Source organism: Nannospalax galili, unplaced genomic scaffold, assembly GCF_000622305.1.
Source record: "Nannospalax galili isolate Female #2095 unplaced genomic scaffold, S.galili_v1.0 scaffold75, whole genome shotgun sequence".
Classification (NCBI taxonomy): domain Eukaryota; kingdom Metazoa; phylum Chordata; class Mammalia; order Rodentia; family Spalacidae; genus Nannospalax; species Nannospalax galili.
The window spans coordinates 4708134-4725358 of NW_008339433.1; the positions used below are offsets into that span (position 1 = coordinate 4708134).

The following is a 17225-nucleotide window of genomic DNA, read 5'->3' on the forward strand; positions in this document are numbered from 1 at the left end:
ATTGTAGGAGGAGTTGAAAAGGAGGGAGTGGGAGTGGGCTTATTCAAAGCACATCATAAATATGTATGAAATTCTCAAAGTATACAAAAATTTTAAGAATCCAGAAGTGGGAAACTAATGAGGCAGTTTCTAGTGCTGAATAACTGGAAGTAACTGCTATGTAATTTATGCTGCTGGGATGGCACACTAGCTCTTGAGGAAGAAATGCCGCAGCTTCCTTCTGTCTCCTGCCTAGAAACTTCTCCCTACGGGGAACAACATGTAGATTCCTAGGCAAAATAAAAGCCGGCCATTGTTTCCCTCTTCTGGAAGGACCACGAGGCAGACAATGTTGGTACTGTACCTGACATTAAGGCCTTTCTGTGCTTCTTTCTGATAAGAGGCCTGCTGCTCACAGGCACACTGCCCAAAAGCAGGCCATGGGCAAAGAGGCTGGCCGAGTAAGGATTTTGCCATCAAATCCCTAGGCACAAATAGCACCATTCTGCCTTTGAAAATGAGTCCTTAGTACCATTGTAACAACAATAGAAATGTTAACAATTGGTGAATCTATAAAGCCATATGGCCAATTTCATTGTTTTCATGTACATGCAACTGTTTTAATTTCTCTAAGTGTGTGCCCATAGACATAACATGTACATATGAAACTGTACTCGATGCGACATTGTAATAGCCTCGAGTGCAACGCTGTTCTATACAATGTGGCCCTTTTCCTCAGGCTACCAAAGGCTGGCCTAGGTTTTCAAATGTCGGCAACTACCCAGGCTAAGCTCTTTAAAACTTAGTGGATTAACACTGAATTACTACACCACTACAGAATTGTTAGAGGTGAGGGTAGGAGAGCTAGACTCTGCTACTGTGTCTGAACTGTATCCTGTTTGCTTTGGGTGGAAAAGAATATAATTGTTTAACATGTTAGAAGCAAATAAAAGTGCTTAAATATTTTGCAATTTGCAACTTGAAAAGAAAACAGTAATGGGTTTCCAAGCGCATGTCTTTACTTTTAATGAACTGTTTATTCTTCTTGGTTCTATTGGCAATAAAATAAGAGCTTCACATCAAAACCCTTCAGGGGGGCACTTTCCATTTAGGGGACAGTGAGATTGCCAATAATTCTGATTTTTTTAAGTAAACTCACTAGACTGTATTTCCAGATACGGGTTATTGCCTGTTATCCCAGGTAATTATTATTTTTTGCATCTTCCTCATATAGGCAAATTACAAAATGTTATGTGCTACACTCCAAAAAGATAAAAAGAATTTAAGTGACACCAAGATCAGGGAACTCCAGAATGTTTTAATGAACATGTTTCCATTATCCTCTGTGCTTGTTCATTTTGTTGGAAGAATGATTCATTCATTTCAAATTTGGCAACTTAAACAGCAGCAAATTATAATTTTCCCATCACAATGCAAAGTCAGTTTGTTGGCCTGCTCCAGCTTTGAGGGCATGTTTGTGCCTCCTTTTCCTTTGACAACAGCACCCTCTGCTGTTGTTCTTTAACACATCACATCTAATGGAAAAGACCCAAGTTGCCAATGGAGGCCTCCCTGCAACATTACACACAGCAGGACACGATTCATAAATCAGTTTTCCACCCTAGTGATTCGTTATCAGATATATTTTTTCTATAAAATGGCATAGCTCAAGGAAGTTATCAAGAATTCAGAAGCTGCAAAAATTACCATCGTTTGATTAATAATCTAACCTTTTTCTTCTTATTGAACAAGGTTAATAATACTTGTTATCACTCAAAGTTAAACTGTATTAGTAGTTTCCAAGTGACTTTTACTTTACAAGGGCCTTGTTATCACTATATCACTGTTATTCATAGTTGATGCTGATTACTTTCCTCAGGTATGACCCAGAAGGACATCTGACCAATGCAACATTTCCTACTGGGGAGGTCAGCAGCTTCCACAGTGACCTAGAGAAGCTGACAAAAGTGGAGTTGGATACTTCCAACCGTGAAAATGTTCTCATGTCAACTAACTTGACAGCAACCAGTACAATATACATTTTAAAGCAAGGTAAGGAGCTTCGCAACTCCGCCTGCTTTAGCATCTATCCTCAAACTTGGGCACGCTATTAAGGGACAGAATTCTCCTCTGATTTAGAAGCTGCCTTCTTCCTCCTATTTCCCAGCTGAAACCCAGACAAATTCACACTTTTCACAAGTTCACATATCCACTTTGTGCCACAATTTCTGTGGGAGTAATGAGGTTAAATCCCTGCCAAGTCTGATCTCCCATCAAGTCACTTCCCAGCACCCAGCCATTTGTAAAGCTCTTTTAGGTTCTCACTAGGTTGTAGGAAGGTAATAGAGTCTGTGCCCCATCTAAGCTTAGCATTCTAGATCAGAGCTGATGTGGATGAAGAAAAAAGGGCAAATTAGAAAATAAACCGAGGAAGAATACAAGTGGAATGAGAGAATTAAAAATCCATTCTATACAGAGAGGGGGGAGTAAGGAAGAGTGAAAGAAAAAAATGAAGAAACATATAATTTCAAAAGAATGCATTAGAGGCAATAAGGGAAGTGGAGAGAGAGAAATCATTTTCACTGCCCAGTCATTAAGGAATCATTCTGCTGTTAGCTTAGGTTGTGGGGCCATTCACTCCAAGAGGAACAGCATCGACTTTTATCCATATTACCATCTCGTGGACTGACAGTGGCTATGATGATGTCCTAAGGTGGCATGGTGCTGAGCTGAATAGCATACTCTTCTCATTCTATCTCCCAGCATATCAAGCCAAGGTAGCCGATTCAACAAGTCAGAAAGGGAGTTTGTGAGGGAATGATTTAAAAAGAAAAGCAACAAACAAAATGACCAGCCTGCGGTGTTAGGCAGCAGTCTTTTATCCTGTACACAAGTTATACCCTAGCTGTGAAAATAACAAGCCCCAAATGGAAAGAGAATGTATCTGTCTGAGTGGTGATCTAGTCCAGAGTGCAATTAGGCCCTCAATTCTCCATTCTGCTCAGCCCTTTCCAAATGTGTCTCATGAATCTAAACTTCTCTCATCCTGGCTTCCCGATCTTTCCACTCTTCCTATTCTTTCTTTTTTGTTCTTCTGTCTACAGAAAATACTCAAAGTACCTATCGGGTGAGTCCAGATGGTTCACTACGTGTCACCTTTGCCAGCGGGATGGAGATCAGCCTCAGCTCAGAGCCCCATATCCTGGCAGGAGCTGTAAACCCCACCCTAGGCAAATGCAACATCTCATTACCTGGAGAGCACAATGCAAACCTCATTGAGTGGAGACAGAGAAAGGAGCAAAACAAAGGCAACATTTCAGCTTTCGAAAGGAGACTGAGGGTAAGGCCTGCCCTTTTAACAAGGGACAAAAGTTCTTGGGTTTCTGGAAAGTTCAGAGCCTCCCTAAACTGAAATCTACTTCTCCAAAGCTTTTCTAGGTGACTGAATAGATTATATAATATACTAATTCAAGAAAGGGTATAATGGCTGATAATGGTTCAGTATCCTTAAATGTGCACTCTAATATGAGATGTCTTTGCCATTAACCAGCTAAAGTGTTCTAATAGTAGCAATTTCAGGCACCAAAAAAGTCTGGCTAGAGAAATATGTTTATGTAAAAAGCCCTTCCGTATCCATCCCAGTATGCCCTTGATCCAGGATCCCACTTTTGGATAGTCCTTGGAAAGACCAAATAGACACGTACAGAAGGATGCAAGACATAAGGCAACATCTCAACAAAAGCAAGATAGGAGGGCAAGTCAACAAATGGTCCCATTACCATAAATTCATAGTAAGAGCCACAGGGGCAAAGGACTAGTTGTGAGACTGGACCGGAGTACTCAGACAGTTCTATCTAGAGGAAGGGAAGGTTTGGGGAGTTCCCAATACTTTATAAAGCACAGTTCCCTACAGTTAATCAGAGATCTCTGTCAAAAACACTTTCCTACAGCATACATACAAAGCCTGCAAACACCACCGCACCGCATCTACTTATCTTTTCTTGAGCATTAACCAATGTTAGTATGGCATGACCAACTTTCCAAACATGGTAGTACACAGTGTCTGCCTTAGAACAACTGTCAGTCTGCGGAAAGCACTCATTATCGAGGCCAGGCCTCAGAGCACCTTTATCACACTCAGGACAATGTGAATGCTTATATTTTTTCACTGCCTATGAAAAATGTTGTAAAGTGGAAGCTATAGAAACACAAGCACCAACCAACCATCCTGCAGCAGAGAGAAGCAGTCAACTCTGTCATATGGCTTCCTATAAAAAAATAATACACAAGTATGCTTGCTTTTAATCAACTCCATTGGTGACACATAAACACAGACTTTAGCTGGTGTTTTCTAAATAACAGCTACTAAGGTTGTCTAGGTGAACAAGTCAATTTCTAGGCTTCAATATATTGATCAGTCTGCATCAAACTTTTGCCAGATGGGCAACTGAATTAAGAAGTTAATTCATCCCAAAGACTCAAAGCTCTGTATGCTTATAGCAGTCAAGATTTCAGAGTTCTTCAAGAAAATATAAAATGAAAATATAGTGCTATAGAAAAGAATGAGTTCTCCACAAATGGCTTATCAACCTCATTGATTGGTCGCAGAAAAAATAATGTGCTACATAAGTCATCTTTAGTAATTTTAGCTGATAGCTTCAATGAATTATTATGAACCAAAACAGATGCAATGTGATTTGGGGACTTTTTGATTCTTTAGGATAACCCATCCTCTATAATGTGACCTTAGGATTTTCTATTTTCTGGAATAATTCACCTTGTGTACTTACATCCACATGCATAGATAATGGGAAGAATGTTTCCACTCTAATGTATAACTTATATCCCAAATTTCTCAGAAGCTAATAGCCATAACACATTGAGAAGCTCTTTAATACTGAAAACTAAAGCATTCAGTAAACACTAGCTATAATTCGATTCACATTCCATCCTGTGGTAGAGTGGAACAGATTTGAAGTCTGGATTATGAATGCAACAAATTCAAGGCCTTTTCTTCTATGTGACTTCTAATATACTCCCTGAGGTCTTTGAAATGAAGAATTGGGCTCCTTATTGGCTAGGCAGTGTGACTGTTCCAGTCCCTAGAAAAGTAATAACAGCCTTTTACATAGATTTAATGCCTCAGAGTTAACAAAATGCATTCACAGCGAGAATTTTATTTGATCACCACAACCATCAATTGTTGCTATTCCCAATTTACAGATAAAGACACCAAGGCTCCGAAAGGTTAAGTGATTTGCCCAAAGTCAAGCAGCTATTAAGGATCAGAGCCAGAGCTAAAATGCAGGTCTTTGCCTAGTACAGCAGTCTTTCCACTGCATCATGCTGTGCTGTCTTGTTCCTTAAAATAATTAATCTATAAATCACTGCCCCACTCAGTACAGCCACCTTGGCAGGGCCTGACTCCTCATTTCAATGCTGACCAAAAGAGACAAATAATCGACTCTAATGTACTCCAAGTGTGAGTGGCGCAAGACAACTGGCTGGCCTCCAGGCCTGGAAGCATGAAGGAGACAAAAGGAGAAGGAACCCATTTAACTGGTTAATTCTTACCTGCCCTCGTCATTTATAGGATCTTTATTTACACAGATGCCTCGGTTTCTCCAGACCAGATATGGCATGGAATGCATAGTGGCATGAACATGTTCCCCAAAGACAGGTGTGAATCCAAGTTTGATAGGACATACACTCCTTCTTTATCTCAGAGGAGATGCCTCTTCACTTTTGGTAGGTTTTCATAGGGTAAGCTGATGACAGCTTTCTCTTTTCCTGATGCAAATATGCAGTGACCCATTTGTATACCTGTAAAGCCTAGGCGGTATCTCTCATCCCCTCAAGAATCTAGATGCCTTAACTGAATCATTTCTCCGGCTGAAGCTGCTTCTTCAGATCATGAGCAGCTGGGATTTCAAGAGAGGCAGAGACTGCGTTTTACATAGCTACACAACATAGAAACCTTTGCCATGCTCTGAGAAACGGGACACCTCTAAAACTCCACTCCAGGGTATGCTCGTAATTTGTAAATGTGCTTGGGCAGGAGGTCATAAAACACTAATTGTCCAGGCACATAGTGACAGCTTCATTTAAAGGGCCATTTGGTAAGATGATAGACACCACATGCTCCAAAAGCTATGAATCACAGCCCCAGATTTTCTATCTGGGAAGAAAAAAAGTCAGAAACAGATAGACCCCTCTTTGAGATAAAAAACAAGAGTTATTTTCTCCAATGATCAGTGGCTTCTTTTCCTACACAGTCAAGGTGAGGGACGCAAAGTGTTCCTGCTTGTCCTAAGCAGGCCCAGGGATCTGTTAGCTCTGTGCCATCCTTCACCAGCACCATTAAGTGAAATAAATTACATTAACATCTGAAATTTCTTTTTTAAAAAAATCTATTTCCTCTAACTTGAGTTGTGTTTGAATCATCTTCCTTGTAAAGTACCTTTGTATCCGACACATGTATCTTCTAATCTGCTGTATCAATCTGTCCCCATAAATACATTTCCCTGGACAACAGAAAAATTAGAGTGCAGATAACAATAGAGGCAATCGTCAAAGAACTAGACATTCACCAAAAGCAAACAGCTGCAGGAACTACAACCACATTGCACCTTGCTGTGTCCATGGATAATAATGTCATAGGAGATTTAACCCAGTAATGGATCGCAGAGCTCCTTTTAAGATTTCACAGACTAAGTAGCAAAACCCTGGAACTGCAGCCCACTCTTAAAAAAAAAAAAAAAAAAGATAATGAAGGAAACAGTATGTAAAACCAAACTCAAAATCAAGTAGAACGATTTTTTTTAATTTACAGGCAAAAACAAGCAAAGACTAAAACCCTCACAATTGATTTTTTCTGTACTTAAAGATAACCTAAGAAGGCATGTTTGGTGAATGTGCTTGTGTGTTCTGTGAAGGTCAGAGGGCGACCTCTAGTGTTCTTTCTCAGGAGCCATCTACCTTGTTTTTTGAGACAGTTTCTCACTGGGACCTGAAACTTGCCATTGTCTAGGCTTAGTGGCATGAAAATTAAAGGCATCCTCTTGTCTCCACTTCCCCAGCCCTAAGACTGAAGACAGATGCTACTATGCCAGCTTTTTCTACACGAATGCTGGAGATCAAACTCAGGTCCTCAGATCCTTGAGCAGGAGGCACTTTACTGGCTGACCTATTTGCCCCAACCTCCAGAGGATGGTTTTTAAATGCAACATGTGAATGTTTATATGTGATCTTATATGGATAAGTCTAGCTGAAATACAGGGTCCCAAACTGACAAATGGCAGGAAATTGGAGAGTATGCCAAAGGGGTTTTAAAATTAGCCTCTGTTCTCAGAAACCACCTGACAGGGTTACCAGCTATAGGGTGCTCTGAGCTGGAGTTCTTATTTCACACCATTTTAACTTACTTCTCCTCCAGTTTTGTAGAGGCATTCATTCTGCAAAAATTTACATAAGGATCTGCTCAGTTATATGAACTTACTTTAGAAATGCACCTGTAGATTTCAGTTCCAAGCAAAGGTTTTTTTCTGCTCCCCAAGGAATCACCTGGACACAGGAGATTAACCGTAATGACAAGGAAGATTATTTGGGGGCTTACTATGTATATTGCCTTGTCTTAACTCTTTCACTATTCATAACACCTTGCCAGGTGTGGTTTTTGTAATCATTCCCATTTTACAGATGAGGAACTGAGATAAAGAAGGGCACACAGCTACTAAGTGGTGATTACAGGATTTGAACCCAGGAAGTCTAGCTCAGTAAACCTGAGCATCTCCTAAGATCTCTTTTGGCACTAAGATTCCATGGCAAAGTAAAGAGAGTGTCTTGGGAGTAATAAGGAAAAGGAGATTGTAAATGAAATATCTCAGGCTAACACTAACACTGAACATATTCCCTTTTCAGTAAATGGCAACTGTGAAATAAAAGCAGGCTTGGATAAGCTTTTGATTATCAATCTAAAGATGGCAGGTGGATCTCTGTGAATTCGAGGCCAGCCTGGTCTCCATAGCGAATCCAGGCCAGCTGGGGCTACAGGAAGACCCTGTCTCAGAAAGACCAAAAGAAAATAAAAATAAAAATAAATAAAATCTGTCAAATTCATGCACTGATTGGTCTTTCAAAGTCTAATACTGATGACCTTAAATTAGTGAGAATAGAAAACCATGTGCTACTTTAAAATTAGCTGTAACTTTTCTATCCATTCTTATAGCTTCATGAAAATGAAATGCAGTGCCTCTTCCAAACTTTGATGTTTTTTGCTTCATCCCTTATTCACCTTCTGTCTTCTCCAGCAAAAATTAAACATGTAACTAGGCTGTATTGTGACCTGAAATGCAAGACAATGTACTTGAAAATTCAACCTTCCTTTCCTTATAGAGGAAATAAAAATCAACTGTCATGATCATAGCTCAAAATTATGTGTGTGTGTTCAGTTGAAACATAGCAAAGGTCCCTTTGTTTAGGCCACAGCAATTAAATATCCCTTATTGTCTGTAGATCAACCTTCTGCAGCATTGCCCTACCAACTGAATAGTATGTAGGAAGGCTTGGGAGGAAACTTTCCCTTGACCAATTATAACACAAACTCTTAAGAAAAGCATGAAGGAGAGGCAGGGCACAGTTGCCTTTGGAACCCCCCCCACACACACACACCCTTCTTAGGGCCTTCCAGTTGGTCTATTCTCCCTTCTTTCCTCTCTGGTTCAATTGTAAACAAAAATCAAGACCTTTTCTGTACTATAGCTGAGAAAAGGAAACCCTAATGAAACCCAAAAGATAAATTACAGCATAAATATATCTTCTATTTAAAAAATTAACATGCTCATCTTCATTACCACAACACAATATTCAAGAGTTGCCAAACTCAAAGGCCTTGTTCAAAGTACAACTATTCAAAAGGCGCCCTTTGTAACCTAGAGCTAGTCTCTCTCTATCTCTCTTTTCCAGAAGGGAATTAGTGTAGATTGTTTGGACATACAGTAGAAGTAAGGATTGTTAGCCCACACTTAGGTCAAAAGCTATTGCCTTTGAGAAAAGCAAGCATGTGTATGAATATGGATTTTCCCAACCTTGCCCATGACCCCAGCAGTCAGTGGCATTCAGCTTAGTTCTGATGCCTGCCTTAGAGGCCAGGGGCACATAGGTACTCCCAACAGGGGATGAGAACGCTTACCTGAAAGATCATTCGCCTTCCCAGTGTTCTTATGTGTGCTTTCCAAAGGAGAATGAGTACTAGAAACCTACAGCATCTCTGACTCCATCTGTATCAGTCTTTGCTGAATTTAACTTCCAAACCTGACTTTGAAACCAGTGTTTTGAAATCATTGGGATATCACTGTGCATTATTATGAAACAGACAAACACTATTTGAGAAGTTCTGACAGGCCTAGAAAAGGCATTAGACAGAGTCCTCCTCTGGTGGCTTCACAGTGAATTTTCAATACCGATGCCTGCCTTTGGTAATGACTTTAAGAAATGAAGTAAACATCTATCAGACAAATAATAAAACAACAAAGTTAGCTTAACTAATAATTACTTGTTATTTTGGCTCTTTATCATAACACAAATTATAACAGCTACAATCATCTCTAGGAGTATATGGGTATTGTACAGCTATCATAAATGAACGGTATTACAGTTGGAGATATGTGGCTATAAAACCACAGGAAAAGTAGTTGAAGAAAGAACACCTGGGTTCCTAGTGGCTTCCAAGTCCCAAGTATCAAAAGACAGGAAATATGCGCTTTCCTGTCATCTTTTAGGTCATCACAGGAGGCTACTATATATTTATGCAATACAACGTTGCACACATTTGCTAAACACAGCTTTAAAAACTCATGATTCCCAATCTGTAGCTCTCCTACCTGAATTAAACCTAGCCCCAGAGATTAAGAGCAGCTTTACAAAATAATTTGACTATCTAATCACTGCTCATCTGGATAGAATTCATGGCATGGAAAGTTTGCTGGGTCCTTTTTTGCAGAAGCTCAAAATTAAAGGCAAATATCATTACTTCAACTGAGTGATGAAGAAAGTGAAATCAAAGGAGGTTTAAAAAGTCAGCCTCGGCATGCCTGTAGAAAAATGGGCAAATATCACAAGGACACAATTCATGGAAGACATACATGTGGTCAATACTGGTTCAAAAAACGGTTCAACCTTGAGCTTACTACCAATCAGATAAATGCAAATTTCACAGCAATATATCATTTTCCCACTCTGATATTCAGAAAGTTTAACTCACAGTGTTAGTAAGGATAAGATGAGATGAGCTCTTCCACTATTACACAATGGGATTATGAGTTAATACATTTTATGTACAATTCAATAATCTCTCGAATCATATCAGGAGTCTTTTAATATGTTCTTCCCATTTGAATCAGTAATTTTACCTACAAAGTTCTATGTTGAGGAAACATTTATTAATTTAGTAAACACTAACTCTAATTTCCAATCATGGGAAAATGGAGACACAGAGGTTTACTTAGTGTAGTAAGATAGCATACAATCTTTGAAACCCATATATTAAAAATATTTATCAATATGAGGAATTCTAGCAATAAAACATTGACAGAAAAAGTAGGACAAAAAACGTTAAGTCCAATTCTAGTTATATGTTTTAAATATCTGAAAACGAGTATGCCCCCAAAGAAAGACAAATAGAAAGAAATGTAGAAAAACTTTAATAGAAATTCTCGTTGGAGAGTGTACTCACAGACTATTATTTCCCCTGTACATTTCTATATTATCCAATGTGTCTTCAGTTAAAAAAAATAGTTAGCACCTTTCATACTCAGGGAACTGGCATGAAGGAAATCATTTTTAAGAAACAAAATGTGTGGGATTACTGAGCAAGGGAAGACCAGATTCTGATAGGAGTGCAGACTTTGCAGTCATCCAGGCCACTAAGATTAAAAAAAAAAAAATCGAAATAAGATTGGGAACTTGGATCCCTGAGAAGCCCTAGAGGTTTCATGTTTGGTTTCAGGAGCGTTCATTAGTCAGGTGATATGATATCCCAATGTTCATATATGTGCTTATGAATGTTTTCTGGGGGCACAGTTTACAGCTTTCGGGTTAATGGGTTCTTAACCACCAAAGTTAAAAGTAAAGATAGTTTAGTTGACTAATTGATGGATCCATTTAGTCTGACTGTATTAAAAGAGTCAAACTAATGTAGGATTTTTGTTGTTTTATTCACTCACAGCTCATTAATCAGACATTTAACATTCTTTTCCAGATCATACGTGACTTTTTTTCAGATTATATGTAACAGTTCTTGCACACATAAATATTGCACACCAATCTTAAATTACCATGGCATTTGACTCATGAGTCTATTCACAGGTCCAAGTAAAATGAGAAAAGCAATCATTTATTATATATTTTAAAAATAGCAACTACTAATGTTTCCAGTTTTCCAAGAACCTGTACACAGGATCCGTCTTATATCTTAGCAAAACTCTTCAGAATAAATTAGTACTAAAATCCCATGGCAGTAAAACTAAGGGCCAAGAAGAGAAACGACTGGTACATAAATAAACATGTAACTGAGCATCTCCTGACTCCGCTTCACTCTTACATTTTTCAGTTTTCCCTTTTCATTATTCTTTATTTTTTCTTTACTACCAGATGTGCCTGGACCATCGCCACCCAGATCACAAGACTTTTCCCTGAAATTTCGGTGAAAAGTACACCATGACCACCATTTTTTCAACTTCCTATGTCAAACTATTTCAAAATAAAAGGCTATCATACTTATAATAAAACAAAATACCTATTAAAACTCAAACTTAACCAAAGTAAGCTAAATAAATAAATTCAGTAAATTTTGAAAGCTTCCCTAACACTTCTTGCATACTTCTTTCAGCAGCAGCAGCCCCTTTTCTAAGAGCGTACTGATTGTCAGTCTGAACAGAGAAAAGTTTCCGTACCATGTTTTCTCAATGGCTGTGCCATAATCAGCAAGTTCTAGCAGAAATTACAGGCCACTCTGGCAAACACTGATATTACTAGCTGAAAAATGGAAAAAAATTAGGTCAGTTGGAAACCCAATGAGTCTTTTTGCTTAGTTTTAATTTTTTCAGTAAGTCATTTAGTTATTTGGGTAGCTCATGTGAGCCTAGCTGAACATCATCAGAGCCAGGCACCATTGGGTGCTGTTGTTCACAGATTCCTATTCAGTGTCCCTTGAAGGAGGCTTATTCTGCGTCAACTCCAAGGCTTCAAGGTGCCCAGAGCAAAGATGAGCATGCAATAGGAAAAGCCTGCAACCAGAATCAAGCCAAACAAACTCTAGTTGTTTCTCACCTTGGAATCCAAATTTAACACTGTGCTTTAACCAATTGATTGTATCACACTTGCACATGCACCTATCCATGCCACCATGTTTATTTGCTGGTCTCCATAGAAATACAGTTGAGTGGGGTTCCCTCACCAGATAATGAGTTCCTTTGTGCTGTGAAGTTCACTGAGCCCAGATAAACAAGGAAACCAAAGGCAGCAATCCATTCACTGTGGTTTTTTTTCTGAATTCTAACTCCACATGTTCTAGACACTTAATTGTTTACAGTGAGAGAAACAAGTCAGGAAGCCCCATTCTTCTCACATCTACCTCACATCTCACTCCCATAAAATAAGATCGCATAATTATTGAAAATTGTGGTGGCTTGCTTGGGTCTTCAGTTGGAGAAAAACAATCAGTCATATACTGAAGGTGAAGAATATGCCAGGCATGTTCCCAGGAATTAAGACATAGCCTTGGGCCTCGAGGAGTATGCACTCTGGTGTTGAAATAAAGATAATTAGCAGATGAGGAATATAAAGCCATGAAGATTCAGAGGTGAGAGAGTCTCCCCCTTTTGAGAATCCAGAAAAACTTCAAGATTATGGATGCACTATTTTGGAAATCAAAGCAATACCTAAAATATTTCATCTCTCTTTTTGTAGGCCCATAACAGAAACCTACTCTCCATAGATTTTGATCATATAACCCGCACGGGAAAGATCTACGATGACCATCGAAAATTCACCCTTAGAATTCTTTATGACCAAACTGGTCGACCTATTCTGTGGTCACCTGTAAGCAGATATAATGAAGTGAACATCACATATTCACCTTCGGGATTAGTCACATTTATTCAAAGAGGAACATGGAATGAAAAGATGGAATATGACCAGAGTGGAAAAATAATTTCAAGAACTTGGGCTGATGGGAAAATTTGGAGCTATACCTACTTAGAAAAGGTAAGTACGTGTATGGGAAAATGAACATATCGAAAGTGGCCCTAAGTACCCAATTTCATGAGAACCTACAGAAGAAAAGTCCATGTTTTCACTGTAGAAGGAACCAAAACCACCGAGAACCTTGAAGTATCAGCTGTATTTCAGCTGAAGACATCTCTGGCCCCACCCTCTGCCAACTGCTCTTTCAAACTGAAGTCAGGATAATGGCTTCACTTTCTCCTTATTTGAGCTTATTTGTTCATGCCCTTGAAAAGGTATCTTTATTATTATGGAAGCTCATACTGAGGGGAAAATGGCTAGAAAATTCTAAAACTGTGTGTTAATGTATCTCAGCTCTGGTAAAAAGCCTCTTAGCCAACAGATAAGAAATTACAAATTTTCTTAGCAGGGAAATATGAGTTGTGCACATTTGAGGACTAATTCACAAAAGTAATCAGCCTGCAGTAACAGTGGCAAGGAGGCCTCTTTGGTAATAGTCTTTCATGTGTGCTGAGTCTCCGGTAGCATATGTAGTGGGAGCTTCTGCCCTCTGTATGGAATAAAAGGATTTTAATCCCACCACACATGTCATTTGTCAAACATTAGCCCTTACACAGCAAACTTGTTTCTGCTCATTACCAATGGACAATCAGAATAAACATGCTCTGCCTTCTCCATTCCTTATCTCCTCCTAAAACAATGAATCTTGTCTCCCACATTTAGGCATTTCAACTGAATTTGGCAGTCTTGGATTCATTCCTAAAAAAATTAAAAGACACTTTCCCCTGAAAAATCCCAAGGTAACCAGTGCAAGGTTACCACAGGAGTGTTAGAAAAATCACAAGAACCAGCATTGTATATGGCACAATGAAATGATTTGTGCATCTCTGATACAACCCTTGAAGTTTAAGTAGTGTGTCAGTGGCTTTACGTCATTATACAGCTATTTTGTTAATTCCCAGAGTCAGTTGCTGAAGAATTTACCAACTTGGACATGCCTAGGAGATAAAGCACAATTCAGTTGGGAGCAAAAGTCAGAGGAGGACGCCGTTTGCTACACCCACCCTAGGTCCTTTCCTTCTAGAAAAGCTTATAGAATCTATAATCTGTACCCTACCCAGGAAAATCGGGATCTCACAGAGCAAGTACTCCCTCTGTTGAATTTCTATAACAAGAAAGATTGGCAGAATCATGTGGCTATGGTCTACAAAGCATCTAAAATACTAAAACATTAATTGAATACAAATACTAATGGCATCTGTACATAAGCAAAGTGTTTCTTAAGGCATATACTATGACTTTCCTATAAAAGTACCACTATTAACAGAGTATTGGCTGTATTAGTTTTCCAAGAATTAGGATATAGCAAGCTCTGTTCCTTGTGCAGATCCTCTATGTGACTTGGGAAGTAGCCAACAGTCCTTAGGGGCATATAGGACTTTAAACCCTTAATCCTAGCCATAAGAGCACCAAAGTGTGACCAGTTTTCTATTTGCCTACAGACAATAACATCCAGACCCCCTAGGACTTTGTCTTTTATGCCGTCTGTATGATAACAAAAGAAGCTACAGAAAGCTCAAAAATCAGCCCTTAATATAGTCTTCCCTGACATCAAGAGGCTTCTGTTTTCTGTAGCTGTAAATTTCATCGAATTTACTTCTGGAACCAGGCAAAGCAAACCTCACATGAATAATCTGTATAAAATTTAGTGGGCAATAGTTGAAAGAAAGAAAGAAAGAAAGAAAGAAAGAAAGAAAGAAAGAAAGGAAGGAAGGAAGGAAGGAAGGAAGGAAGGAAGGAAGGAAGGAAGGAAGGAAGGAAGGAAGGAGAGAGAGAAAGGGAAAAAAGAAAGAAAAGGCCCATGATAACACATCCTGTATTTCCAACCTCTGCAAGGTTGAAACAAGGAGTTCAAGGCCCTTGTTATCCTTTTCTCAAAAACAGACAAACAAAAAAAGGAACAAAAATATAAATCCGACCTTACAGACCTAAAATAATTATGATGGACAACTCCTGTGACTTCTGAAGACAAGTTTACTGATCAGTGAAACATGCCAAGTGATTTGGCCTTTCAGTTAACTTTTGTATATTTCTGTATTTCATGTGTAATTTAGTTTCTAACTAGGTGGATAGCCACTTATTCAAACAGTTCTATTGCACAAAACTCAGAACCTACAACATACTTATGGAATGGTTTCTTATTTAAAATTAGTTGTATTCACAAGATTTTAAGCATGTCATCCATGTTCTTGCCGTATTTTCATAATGCGTTGTGAAACTGATTTTACCATTATTATCACCAGTGATAAAACCAAATTCACAGAAAAAATGCAAGGTGTAAGTGAAATAACCTAATATAAAGCACAAAAAGAGTTACTTCCAGTTGAAGGCACATCAGAATACGGAAGAACAAAAGGAAAAGAAGGAGGCAGAAAGAGGAAAGGAAAGAAAAAAGCTTCTGGAAAAATAGGGTAAAAAGATTTAATTTGCGAGTGACCTTTTGAGTGACCTGAATCTTGGGCTCCTATGTTCTTTCTCATTTTACTTCAGCATGGACTTTGCTACCACATCCTTTCAATACGAAAGGGGAAGATCAGGGACAAAGAGAATGCTTCTCTTTTTTGCAAATATTTTATTTATTTTTATTTTATGTGTATGAACATTTTGCCTGCATGTATGTAAGTGCACCAGTGCAATGTAATGCCTGCAGAGGCCAGAAGACTATGTCAGATCCCCCGGAACTGGAGTTCCTGATGGTTGTTGACCTCCATGTGGGTGCTGGGAAGTAAACCCAGGTTCTCTAGAAGAGCAGCCTGTGCTCTTAACCACTGAGCCATCTCTCCAGCCTCTCCGTCATATAGTATGTTTTAAAGAATTTTCAAACTTTAAAATGTATTTTTGTTCTCCACAAAATACTGCTAAATTTCTTTGCTATGCCTACATCATGATATATTAAAATTCAGCATCACATGTTTTTACCTTCATATACATAATTTTGTAAAAATAGTTTGACTTCTTCTAGAGTAAGCAAAACCTACGCATATCATCTCCAGAGACAGTGCTTTTTGGCCATTAAGAGAAAAATAATTATTCGGGTAATGGCTGTGGTTGCTTAAGTAGTCTCTTCTCTATTAAAAAAAATCAATTATTATTTCTTAAATTTTCTCTATGTACTCATTAATTCTCTGCTTAGATTTATGCCACTTCTCTGAGTTAATTATATTTTGAAGACTGGTTTAGCTAAAATTTTGTATTATATCAAATGTAAATCTTTCTGTTTCCTAAAATCACTTTTAAGAACTTAATTTTAAAATGCACTTAAAAATATTTTATAATCTTCTAATAAGATGCTTTAGTTTTACACATTAACACACGCTTGCCTGTTTGGAGCTGTTTGCAAAGGCTGCCTTCAGGGACAGAATGCAGTTTTAGCTTGAGCGCCCAGGTGACACCACAGTGCCATCTGGTGGCCATTTAAACGCTATACCTTTTCAAATTGCTGCTCTCATTTCTATTCTCGTTCCGGTAAGCATACAGCCATAATTGTTCTCTTTATTTTTCTTTACAAAGATCTCTTTTACCATATAATAATCAATTAAAAGACTAAAACCCTCCCAGTCTATTATGTGGACTAATAGGAACGACTTTTTATCCTGTAGCAGCACAGTGGACATTGGAGAGACTCACAACATTGTTTTGGAACAAACTGATAATAATGCCCACCCAAAGTGAAAAGGCAGCCAAACAGAACTAAGTGATATTGCGGCAGCAAAACAGTTGCATTCTAGAGATTTTTAATCATGTCATTCACATTCTTGCCATTAGCAGGAAGCTTTAAAACAGACTGGGGAGTTTTCAAGACAATTCAGAGTCAGCACTATCTAGAAACAGGGTTCGGTCAGTGGTTTGCGGCAGGGTCGAAGAACAGAAGAGAGGAAGAAATGCTATAGCAATATGCTGTAATTTTTGGGCAAAGCCACTTCAGTGACTAGAAAAGGTGGGAT

General features: G+C 38.6%; 1 protein-coding gene across 1 annotated transcript in view; it reads left to right on the forward strand.

Annotated features, from left to right (window-relative positions):
• Window positions 1–17225, forward strand: part of Tenm1 (teneurin transmembrane protein 1) — an 873778-nt gene that overhangs the window by 845928 nt on the left and 10625 nt on the right. Inside the window, exons 28-30 of the mRNA XM_008833909.1 lie at window positions 1859–2031; window positions 3084–3319; window positions 12946–13242. Of these exons, the coding sequence (XP_008832131.1) occupies window positions 1859–2031; window positions 3084–3319; window positions 12946–13242 (706 nt within the window). The remainder of the gene's footprint in view (window positions 1–1858; window positions 2032–3083; window positions 3320–12945; window positions 13243–17225) is intronic.